This window comes from Felis catus, chromosome B3 (genome assembly GCF_018350175.1).
Source record: "Felis catus isolate Fca126 chromosome B3, F.catus_Fca126_mat1.0, whole genome shotgun sequence".
In the NCBI taxonomy this organism is placed as follows: Eukaryota; Metazoa; Chordata; class Mammalia; order Carnivora; family Felidae; genus Felis; species Felis catus.
In genome coordinates this window covers 100,562,182-100,574,986 of record NC_058373.1, presented here as the reverse complement: position 1 = coordinate 100,574,986, position 12,805 = coordinate 100,562,182, and the positions used below count along the sequence as shown (strand labels likewise).

The 12,805-nt window shown below is 37.8% G+C and overlaps 1 protein-coding gene across 10 annotated transcripts in view; it reads left to right on the top strand.

The window, feature by feature from the left end:
- DDHD1 (DDHD domain containing 1) overlaps nucleotides 1-12,805 on the top strand; it is a 109,473-nt gene that overhangs the window by 26,162 nt on the left and 70,506 nt on the right. For 5 of the 10 annotated variants that reach the window (XM_045059928.1, XM_045059924.1, XM_045059927.1 and 2 more), the window contains exon 2: nucleotides 2,937-2,954. The exons of the other annotated variants lie outside the window; for them this stretch is intronic. In XM_045059928.1, coding sequence (XP_044915863.1) covers nucleotides 2,937-2,954 — 18 coding nt within the window. The remainder of the gene's footprint in view (nucleotides 1-2,936; nucleotides 2,955-12,805) is intronic. 10 annotated transcript variants of the gene reach the window in all.

Sequence of the window (12,805 nt, the reverse complement as noted above, 5' to 3'; positions counted from 1 at the left end):
TAACTGAGCCACTCAAGTGCCCTGCTGTGTGTGATTTTTAAAAAGCCAAAGTAAAAGTGGCTTAAACACAAAAAGGTTTATTGCTTTCCACCTAAAAGAAGTGTGAATGTCTACAGTTCAGGGCTGTGTGGTAGTTGCACTGTAATCAGGGACAGAGGCTCCTTCTGTTGTTATTCAGCTTTCTGTCCTAGGCTCCTGGAGCCAGTTCCAAGTGTGTGTGTGCATGTGTGGTGGTCTGGTGGGGGGAGAAGGGGGAGATTCCAAGCAATTCTGCAGGGATGCTACCTGTGGTTGTTCTATAGTTAAACTCAGTTCTGACACTATCTTCCCAGAGATAGTATCAAAACCCACAGGTTAAGAGCTAAGTCATACAAGACTGTCTCCTCTCCCAGCTCCCCTTCAGAAGCCAGCCACAAGCCCAGATTGTTACCTGTACTCACTGACTAGCTATTAATCAGAGGTTTCCATGACCCCCGGCTTGGGTTTGATTAATTTGCTAGAGGACTCACAGAACTGAGAGAAATGTTCTACTTACTGTCCAATAGTTAGTTTATTACAGTTATTTGTTTTGTTTATACTGTTTATAGTTATTAGTTTATAGCAAAAGTGTATAACTTTTTGAACAACCAAATGGAAAAGATTCATAGGGCAAGTTAGGTGGGAAGGGATGCAGAGTTTCTATGCTCTCAGTGCACCATTCTTACCACAAGTCCACATGTTCACCAATCCGGAAGCTCTCCAAACCCTATCCTTTTTGGTTTATTTTTTAAAGTTTATTTATTTTGAGAGAAAGAGATTGAAAGCACATGTGCAGGCTGGGGGAGGAGCAGAAAGAGAAGGAGAGATTCCCAAGCAGCTCCAGGCTGTCTGTCAGAGCAGAGCTTGACGCAGGGCTTGAACCCACGAACTGAGAGATCATGACCTGAGCCAAAATCAAGAGTCAACCTTTTGAGCCACCCAGACACCCCTCCTTTTGGCTTTTTATGTAGACTCTATTACGTAGGTATGACTGATTAAATCACTGGCCTTTGGTGATTGATTCAACCTCCAGCCCCTTTCCAAGGAGGTGAGGGGGTGGCCCTGAAAATTCCAACTCTGGTGACCAGCCCATCTTTAGGTGATCTAGGGACATTCCAAAAGCCACCTCATGAACATAAGAAAAGATACCTTTATCTTCCTCATGAAATTCCAAGGGTTTTAGGAGCTCTGTGCCAGAAACAAGGACAAAGACCAAATATGTATTTCTTATTATTAACAAAAAACAAAAGTCAGCTGGGTAAATTTGAAGATATAATTGGTTTTATTAAGTGATTCGTGAATCAGGCAGCAACATCCCAGGAGTTGTACAAAATGGAAGGTTTTTATAAGGAAGGAGTGTGGGGCAAGACATTATTAGCCAAAGAAAAGAGTTAATTTCAGGCTTGGTCCGCTTCCCCTAGAGGAAAGGGCAAGGATCTCATTTGGTAGGTGGGATTATCTCATCTTCCTTTGGGGGATGGAGAGGGCCCAAGAGACAGATTCCATCATTTTTTCTGAAGAGGAAATTTCTGAATGACAACACTGCATTTCTGGGGGAGATTGGAACTGCATTAAGTTAGGTATTAAGCCAGTTTGGTGACTTGGTCTGGTATGAGTGACTCCATCTTGGGCCTGTGGTTTTCTGTTTAACATTCTGAATCACAATATTATAGTAAATGACTTGATCCAAGAGATCTCCAAGAGCTCAAGACATATAGGTGGCAGAAAAAAAAGAGGTAAAAGTCAAAGAGCTGTACCACCAATAATTTGCAATATATCCTGTTACCCAAATTCAGTCACATGACTGAACCTAGATGCACAAGTAGACTAGAAATAGTCCTTTAACTGAGTATATTGCTACCCTGAATAAATTGGTATTCTGTTATAAGGAATACGAGGAGAGTAGAAATATGGTGGTCATCTAGCAGTTTCTTTTTCCTGAAGGTATTGGGGTTCTCCAAAAACAAAGAGATTACAAGGAATTGGCTCACAAAATTAGAGAGGCTGGCAAGTTTGCAGAGCCAGTGTCCCTGTTCAAAGGCCATCAACCAGGAAGAGCTTAATGTTCCAGTTTAAAGTCCATCAGGCAGAATTCCCTCTTATTTGAGGGAAGGTAACCCTTTTGTTTATTCAGGCCTTCATCTGATCAGATGGGGCCCACCCACATTATGGAGGGCAATCTGCCTTACTCAGTCTGTTGATTTACATGTTAACCTCATTCAAAAACACTCCTGCAGAAACACCCAGAATGTTTGACCAAATATCTGGGGTACCCTGTGGCCCAGTTAAGTTGATACATAGGATTAACCATCACACTGAATATAAAACTAAAACATTTAGAGTAAAACCTTAGATTGCGAGTAACTTGTTCTGCAAGTGTTCCACAAGATAAGCAAACATTTCTAATAAATTTTAACTTGATAAATGAGTGATGTCTTGCAATACGAGTGGTATGGGATGCTGAACATCACATGATCACAGCTGAGCCAATGGTTCTTCTCTCTTTCTCTCTCTCTCTCTCTCTCTCTCCCTCTCCCTCTCTCTCTCCCTCTCCCTCTCCCCCTCCCCCCCCCCCACCCCCCACTGTGGGTGATCCTCTCCCATACTCAGATGCTCTCAGTCTCAGGCCACGGTGTTTGGCAGAAATCAGTGATTTTTCAGAACGTTGGAAGGTGCCCACAACTGGCACTAGTGTATTTTTTTGTCACTTCAAAGCACCTATGGGCAGTCCTTTGCTTTTCCATACAAGAGTAAGCTTAGGAATGCTTTGCTTCATTCTAGGTCATTGGATAGGTTCCTTGTTAAAGTTGCATGAAAAGAAAGATTCCGTTGAGCCAGTAGATAGCAGTGATTCCGTTAGTGATAGTGAAAGTCGTCCTACATAATAACCGTCCTCTCTCTTGTCTCCCTCACACCAGCCATGAAGGTTTTCAAAGGTAAGTGTAGGTTAATTTGTTTATTTTTCTTTATATTGTGTATTTTCTTTATTATTTTGTGCTATATTACAATATTGTAATCATTTTTATATGAATATTTTTGGGTTGTGGAATAAATCATCTGGGTTTCCATTATTTCTTATGAGGAAATTTCACTTTGATATACAGTGCTTTGGATTACAAGCATGTTTCCAGAATGAATTATGCTCACAAACCAAGGTTTTACTGTATATTGTAAAAATGCCAAACAATTATAGACATTTATAATGTAGAAATAAAAATTTCCTTTATATTCCTGCCTCCCAGAGATATTTGTTAGTAACAGCTTAGTATATTTTTCTCCACTTATTTGCAGTATATATACTAATGTATATATTTAAAAAAAACAGGATTACACTATTTATACACATATATGCACATACAAAAATATACATACGTGTAGTACTATGATTTCATTTTTTAATTCTTATTCTAGACATTATTCCATGTCATTAAATATAGACCTACTTCTTCTGAACATTATTTCACTATGGGTATATTATCCATTCATTCATATTTTGATTTATTTAATGAATATTTTTAATACCTACCATATGTCAAGCAACATTTGTATGTCTGATCCTCTAGTGGTAGAAATTTAGGTCATTTTGTTTTTATTCTTTTGTTTACTGTTACAACATTGAGGTAAATATCTTTAACTGTATCTTCAGACATTATTGCAAGAGTTTTCTTCTATAAAATATATTTCTGGAATTGCTCAGTAAGAAGATACCCATATTTTAGGTTTTAAAAGGTGCTGCTATCCCAGAGTTTGTCAACCTCAGCACTGTTGACATTTGGGGCCAGATAATTTATCGTTGTTGGGCAGGGTGGTGTGAGGTCAAGGGAACTGTTCTGTGCATTGTAGGAGGTTTGGCAACATCTTTGGCCTAGATGCCAGCAACATCGTCCCACCCCCCCAGTTGTTTCTATCAAAAATGTTTTCAAACATTGCCAAATGTCTCCTTGGGGGGAAATTGTCCCAGAATGAGAACCAGTACACTAGCCCTTCTTTCTTTTCCTGCTTTGGTGCAATACGGACAGCCAGGCTTGGGATGTCACAGCCCAAGTTGAGCGAAGAGATGTCCACGTGAGAAGCAGGCTAGCATGGGATATTGGGGGCCAGCTGGGGTGAGGAGGGCAGCCACAGGGATCATGGCTTATTGTGGGATGTCAGAGCACAAGTGGGGTTAGGAAGATATCCAGGCATGAGGGCAGCCTGGTATGTGGTATTTTGAACCTCAGGCAGGATGAAAAGTATGTCCATATCAGAGAGGCAGGGACTATCCTCTCCAGTCCAAAAAAGAGAGTTCTTCATTTATATGACTAAAGGCCCATTTAGGGTTATTTCCCTACATTAGAGCTTGGTCCCTAAGGAGATCCAATACTGATTTGATGATTTACTTTCTTTTACCATATATAATTAGGGATTTTTTTTTTTGGCTGATGTCTCCATGCTATTTGGAATAATTTTAATAGTAGAAGAAGCTAGCCTAAGAGCATAGCTCACAGCTATCTAAATACTCACTTGCTAATATCTGGCAAGTACTTTAACCATACACATAATCTAGTCTATAATGGATGACTCTCACTAATATAATGTTGAACCAAAGAAACTAAATAGCAGAGCACATACTACATGATTCTGTTATATAAACTACTAAAAAGTAAAACTCATTTGTTATGCTAGAGGTTAGAATTCTGTTTACCCTTAGTGAGAGGTGAGGTGTAGCACCTGGAAAGGAGATACAAGAGGAGGCTTCTGAAATGCTGATAATCTTTTCTTTCTTGATGTGAGTGTTGTTAACTTGTATAAAGCCATTGAGGTATAATGCATATGATTAGCACACCTTTGTATATGTATATAATTCTTCAACAAAATGTTCACCCCCAAAAAATCCCAGTTCTTTTATTCTCGGAAAATAGTCAAACTCTTTCCTCTGAATGATATAATTATTAGAAAATAGAATGTTTGGGCACCTGGGTGGCTCAGTTGGTTAAACATAAATGTCCAACTCTTGATTTCTGCTCCGGTTATGATCTCACGATCATGAGATCGAGCTGTACGTCAGACTCTGTGCTGGGTATGGAGCCTGCTTAAGTTTCTCTCTCTGTCCCTCTCTCGCAAAAAATAGAAAAGAAAATAGAATGTTAATGGCTGACAGACGACAGCATAAACCAACTAAATAAATAGGCAAGTACTGCTCAAACTAACGACCAATTTGGAGCACGAACAAAAGTGCTCGGTCTACCAAACTTGCTAGATAGTGGGGTAAGCTGAGTGAAATATGTCTTGTTCAGCAACATTCAGCATATCTTTACTGAAATCTTACTTTATTGTAGGTGCTCTGATCTTTTGGATTTTGGAAGCACCTAAGGACACAGTATCTACATTCAAGGATCCCGTGGAAATGAGGAAGGCTAAGCAGTTACAATACAATAACATGAACACTGATAAATGTGCACAGAGTTAATTAGAGAAGAGGAGGTAACCAAAGGCTTCCTGATGGAGATAAGGATGAAAGTTAGCTAAATGAAGAAAATGGGGAAGAGCATCCCAGGTAGAAGGAACAGCATGTGCAGGATACAGAAGTAGAACTCAGCATCACACATTCAAGGAACTGTCCTTGTTGATGTGGAAAGCACAGGGACCAACAACATTATCTTACGTATCACTGGAGCACATCCCAGAGCCTGTTTTATGGTAGACATTCAGATATTATTTAGATAAGTAAATACTTGATGTAGCATCAGTTATGTGAGGAGATAGACAAGGAAAGATCATGAGTTTATAAATCCTTCTAAGGAGCTCAGAATTCATTTGGTAGGCAGTGAGGAGCCATTAAAGAATTTAAGCATTGGAATAATATGATTTGTGGTATTTTAGAAAAGTTCTCTGGCAACTCTGTAAAAGATGGATTGAGTTTCTAAAAAGAAGAGAGTAAGTTAGCAGAATTTGTGAATGTATGTGTGTGTGTATAACCTATACTTGTGAGCAGTCTTTTGGTAGTGGTGATGAGAGTTGAAGCTAGGGATACTGCTTTAGATAGGAAGTTCCTAAAATGAGTAGAAATGATAAGAGTATGGACATAGACTGTGGGCCCGATGAATATGGGATGAATTTGAGGGTGATTTAGGAGATACAATAAATGGTGATTAATGTCCATTTATAAAAAGCACTTGAGGAAGAGTCATCTTGGATGACTCCCAGAGTTCTGGCTTGGGTGACCAGCTGAAAACTGTCAGCACACCATTTGCTATAATAGGGAATACATGTTGAGGAACAAGTTTGTGTTCCCTTTGTTTTCCATGAGGAACCTAGTGTGTTCCATCACTTTATGTTGATCCATCTACTAGGAGATGTTTAGTTGGCACTTGAATATTTGCGTCTGAAGTTCAAGACAGAGGCCTGAATCAGAAAGATGATACAGTATTTGGTAGCATACTGGTAGTTTTTAGAGCTTGGGTAAAACCCCCAAAACATCTATCAATAGAATACAGGTTTAGATTTATTAGGCTACAGAGAGGAAAAGAGTTAGGATGGCAGATGTTTGCTATAAACTTGTTTTACTGTTTTTCACTCTGCTTTTTTACTTCTGTTATTTTTATGGGGAGGCATGGTTGGCTCTGGTTTGTAGGTCTCATAATAGGCTGTCAATATAAAATCTCCCAAATTACTTATTTTCAAATTACCAACACAACTAAATAGACTTTAATTCTTGGGAAGAGGGCTGAAAAGGGATTTTTCTTATTTGAGAAGGTTGTGTTGTATAGTAGAAAGAGCTTAGATGAATTTTGGAGTCAAAGTCTGGTGGGAATCTTGGTTCTCATATTTAGCTATGTGCCTTTGGGCAAGTTTTTAGTTTCAATAAGACTCAGCTTACTCATTTGTAAAACTGGGTAATTATAGTTATCTTTTAAGATTACTATAAGAATTAAATGAGATGAGCTTTTGGGTCTGGAAGATCATGACAACTGTCCATATGTAAATCCACACATCCTCCCCAAAAGCCATAAGATTGAAAAGGAACACACACACATACACACACACACACATACGCATAACCCATGTATAACTCACACCTTCAGCATTAGTATAACATAGATAATACCACGAATTTTAAATTACTTGTATGGAAAGAAACAAGTTACAATAGTTCTGTCACTGCTACAAAGCTCTGAGTCTGGAGAGTAGGGCAAGGAGAGGCTTAAGAGATAGTGAAGAGAGAAGAAAGGAATCAGAGGTTTATAATGATATGCAAGCAAAATGACCTTCAGAAAGAAAATATCCCCCACACAGCTGAGGAGATACAAACACAGGCCTGGGACTTAGGAATTCATAGCAGTAGCTATAGCGAAGGTGTGTGAAAGAGAGAGGCCACAAGCAGCATCAGAGAAACATTGCTCTGGGAGAGATAAAGGATGGTGCCCCTTGGAGCCATCACAGTGAGAGGAAAGGAGGATGTAAGGAGAAAATAGGGGTACTATAGAGATTAAAGAGAAACGAGGCACACAAGTTCAATACTCACTCACCCACCACCACCCTTAATGTACCCTGTAATGTTATATTAGTTTCTGGTATATAATGATTCAACAGTTCTGTACAATACTCAGAGCTCATCACAGTAAGTATACCCTTAATCCTATTCACCTCTTTCACCCATACCCCCACCCACTTCCCCTTTGGTATCCATCCGTTTGTTCTCTGTATTTAAGAGTCTTGTTTTTCGGTTTGTCTCTTTTTTCCTGTGTTCCATTGTTTTGTTTCTTAACATTCCACATGTGAGTGAAATCATATGGTATTTGTTTTTCTCTTATTTCACTTAGCGTTATGCTCACATATCTATCCATATTGTTGCAAATGGCAAGATTTCATTCCTTTTTATGGCTGATTAATATTCCAGTGTGTGTGTGTGATGTCTTTATCCATTTATCTATCACCAGTGCACTTGGATTGCTTCCATAACTTGACTATTGTTAAAAAAAAAAATGCTACAATAAATACAGGGCTGCATGTATCTTTTCAAGGTTGTGTTTTCTTATTCTTTGGCTAAGTCCCCAGTAGTGGAATTATGGGATCATGTGGTAATTTTATTTTTAATTTTTTGAGGAACCTCCATCCTGTTCTCCGCAGTAGTTATACCAGTTTTCATTCCCACCAACAGTACATGGGGGTTCATTTTTCTCTGCGTCTTCGCCAGCATTTGTTGTTTCTTGCATCTTTTATTTTAGCCATTCTGGCAGGTGGTTTTGATTGCATTTCCCTACTGGTTAGTGATGTCAAGCATCTTTTCATATGTCTGTTGGTCATCTGTATGTCTTAGGAGAAATGTCTGTTCATGTCCTCTGCTCATTTTTTAATTAGATTATTTGGTTTTTTGGTGTTGAGTTCTAAGTTCTTTATAGATTTTGGATACTAACCCCTTATCAGATATACCATTTGCAAATATCTTCTCCCGTTCAGTAGGTTGTCTTTTGTTTTGTTGATTGTTTCCTTTGCCATGCGGAAGCCTTTTATTTTGGTATAGTCCCAATAGTTTGTTTTTACTTTCCTTTCCCTTGCCTTAGGAGATGTACATAGAAAAACCAATGTCGGAGAAATTACTTTACTACCTGTGCTCTCTGCTAGGATTTTTATGGTTTCGGGTCTCATATTTAGATCTTTAATCCATTCTGGGTTTTAATTTTGTGTATAGTGTAAAAGAGTGGTCCACTTTTATTCTTTTGCGTGTAGCTGTCCAGTTTTTCCAACACCATTTGTTGAAGAGACTTTCTCCCATTGCATATTCTTGCCTCTTTTGCCGTAGATTAATTGACAATATAATCATGGGTTTATTTCTGGTCTTTCTTTTCTGTTCTATTCACCTATGTATGTGTTAATTTTTTGCCAGTATCGTACTGTTTTGATTACTACAGCTTTTATTATATCTTGAAATCTGGGATTGTGTTAACACCAGTTTTGTTCTTCCATTCCAACATTGCTTTGGCTATTTGGTTATTGTGGTTCCATAAAAATTTGAGGATGATTTGTTCTAGTTCTGTTAAAAAATGCTGTTGGTATTTTGATAGAGATATCATTAAATCTGTAGATTGCTTTAGGTCGTAGGGATATTTTAACAATATTTGTCCTCCCATTCCATGACCATGGAATCTCTTTTCATTTCTTTGTGTCATATTTAATTTCTTTCATCAGTGTTTTATAGTTTTCAGAGTACAGGTCTTTCACCTCCATGGTTAAGTTTATTCCTAAGTTTTTATTATTTTTGGAGCAATTCTAAATGAGATTGTTTTATCACTTTCTCTTTCTGCCACTACATTATTAGTATATAGAAATGCATTGGATTTCTATATGTGGATTTTGTATCCTGTCACCTTACTAAATTCATTTATCAGTTCTGATAGTTTTTTGGTGGAGTCCTTAGGGTTATGTATATGTAGTGTTAAGTCACGTGCAAATAGTGAATGTTTTGCTTCTTCATCACCAGCTTGGATGCCTTTTACTTCTTTTTCTTATCTGCTGTGGCTAGGACTTCCAGTGCTACATTGAATGACAGTGGGGAAAGGAGACATTCTTGTCTTGTTCCTGATCTTAGGGATAAAGCCCTCAGTTTTCACCATCAAGTATGGTGTTAGCTGTGGATTTTTCATATATAGCCTTTATTATGTTGATGTATGTTTCCCTAAACCTAGTTTGTTGAGGGTTTTTATTATGAATGGATCTTGTGCTTTGTCAAGTTCTTTTTCTGCATCAATTGAAATAATCGTATGGTTTTTATCTTTTCTCTTATTGATGTGATGTATCATATTGACTGATTCATAAATATTGAACCGATCTTGCATCTTGGGAGTAAATACACTTGATCGTGGTGAATGATTTTTTAATATATTTTTTAATATAGTTTACTAATTTTTTGTTGAATATTTTTGCATCTATGTTCATCAGAGATATTGGCCTGTAGTTCTCTTTTTTTGTAGTGTCTTTACAAAAGACATTTTATCTGGTTTTGGTATCAGGGTAATCTGGCCTCACAATAAATTTGAAGCTTTCCTTCCTTTTCTATTTTTTGGAATAATTTGAGAAAAACATATATTAATTCTTCTTTAAGTGTTTGCTAGAATTCACCTGTGAAGCTGTCTGGTCCTGGACTTTTGTTTATTGGGAGTTTTTTTGAATACTGATTCAATTTCACTGTTTAGTAATCAGTCTGTTCCTGATTCTGTTTTGGGAGGGTTTATGCTTCTAGAAACTAAGCCAGAACAAAAACAGACACATAGACCAATGGAATAGAATAGAAACCCCAGAACTAGACCCACAAAAGTATGGCCAACTAATCTTTGACAAAGCAGGAAAGAATATCCAATGGAAAAAAGACAGCCTCTTTAACAAATGGTGCTGGGAGAACTGGACAGCAACATGCAGAAGGTTGAAACTAGACCACTTTCTCACACCATTCACAAAAATAAACTCAAAATGGATAAAGGACCTGAATGTGAGACAGGAAACCATCAAAACCCTAGAGGAGAAAGCAGGAAAAGACCTCTCTGACCTCAGCCATAGCAATTTCTTACTTGACACATCCCCAAAGGCAAGGGAATTAAAAGCAAAAATGAACTATTGGGACATCAGGAAGATAAAAAGCTTCTGCACAGCAAAGGAAACAATCAACAAAACTAAAAGGCAACCGATGGAATGGGAAAAGATATTTGCAAATGACATATCGGACAAAGGGCTAGTATCCAGAATCTATAAAGAGCTCACCAAACTCCACACCTGAAAAACAAATAACCCAGTGAAGAAATGGGCAGAAAACATGAATAGACACTTCTCTAAAGAAGACATGCGGATGGCCAACAGACACATGAAAAGATGCTCAACGTCACTCCTCATCAGGGAAATACAAATCAAAACCACACTCAGATATCACCTCACGCCAGTCAGAGTGGCCAAAATGGACAAATCAGGAGACTATAGATGCTGGAGAGGATGTGGAGAAACGGGAACCCTCTTGCACTGTTGGTGAGAATGCAAACTGGTGCAGCCGCTCTGGAAAACAGTGTGGAGGTTCCTCAAAAAATTAAAAATAGACCTACCCTAGGACCCAGCAGTAGCACTGCTAGGAATTTACCCAAGGGATACAGGAGTACTGATGCATAGGGGCACTTGTACCCCAATGTTTATAGCAGCACTCTCAACAATAGCCAAATTATGGAAAGAGCCTAAATGTCCATCCACTGATGAATGGATAAAGAAATTGTGGTTTATATACACAATGGAGTACTACGTGACAATGGGAAAGAACGAAATATGGCCCTTTGTAGCAACGTGGATGGAACTGGAGAGTGTGATGCTAAGTGAAATAAGCCATACAGAGAAAGACAGATACCATATGTTTTCATTCTTACGTGGATCCTGAGAAACTTAACAGAAACCCACGGCGGAGGGGAAGGGAAGAAAAAAAAAAAAAAAGAGGTTAGAGAGGGAGAGAGCCAAAGCATAAGAGAGTCTTAAAAACTGAGAACAAACTGAGAGTTGATGGGGGGGTGGGAGGGAGGGGAGGGTGGGTGATGGGTATTGAGGAGGGCACCTTTTGGGATGAGCACTGGGTGTTGTATGGAAACCAATTTGACAATAAATTTCATATATTTAAAAAAAAAAGAAACTAAGCCAGATTGGTTGCCCAATTTGTTGGCATATTTTTCATAATATTCTCTTATAATCTTTTGTGTTTCTATGGTTTTGGTTGTTATTTCTCTTTGGTTTTGGTGGTTATTTCTCTTTCATTTCTGATTTTGTTTATTTGAGTCTTTTTTTTTTTTATGTTAAGTCTGGCTAAAAGTTTATCAATTTTATTTCTCTTTTAAACAACCAGCTCCTGGTTTCATTGATCTGTTTTTGTTGTTTCTGTTTTTGTTTTTGGGGGGGTTTTGTGTTTTTTTTGGGTTTTTTTGTTTTTGTTTTTGTTTTGTTTTAGTTTCTATTTTATTTCTACTTTAATTCTTATTATTTCCTTCCTTCCTTCTACTGGTTTTGGGTTTTGTTTGTTGTCCTTTTTCTAGCTCCTTTAGATGAAAGGTTAAGTTGCTTATTTGAGATTTTTCTTCTTGAGGTAGATTTGTATTGCTATGAACTTCCCTCTTAGTACAGCTTTTGCTGTATCCCAGAGGTTTTGGACCATTGTGTTTTCATTATCATTTCCCTCCATATGTTTTTTTTATTTTCTCTTTGGTTTCTTGGTTGACCCATCCATTGTTTTAGTATCATGTTATTTAACCTGCATGTATGTGTTTGTGTTCTTTCCAGATCTCTTCTTGTGATTTCTAGTTTTTTTGATGTTGTAGTCAGAAAAGATGTATGATTTCAGTCTTTCTGAATTTTTTGAAACTTGTTTTGTGTCCTAACACGTGATCTATTCTGGAGAATGTTCCCCATGCACTGGAAAAGAATGTGTATTCTGCTGTTTTTTCATGGAATGTTATGCATATAACTTGTTAGATCCACCTGATCCAATGTGTCATCCAAAGCCACTATTTCCTTGTTGCTTTTCTGTTTGGATGATCTATCCATTGATGTAAGTAGGGTGTTAAAATTTCCCACTATTATTGTATTACTATCAGTTACTTCCATTATGTTTGTTATTAGCTGCTTTATCTATTTGGGTCCTCCCATGCTGAGTACATAAATATTTACAGTTGTTACACATTGTTGGATTGTTCCTTTTATGATTATTTAGTGTCCTTCTTCTACTCTTGTCAGTCTTTGTTTTAAAGTCTGTTTTGTCTGATTGTAAGTATTGCTACCCAGTTTTTTTTTT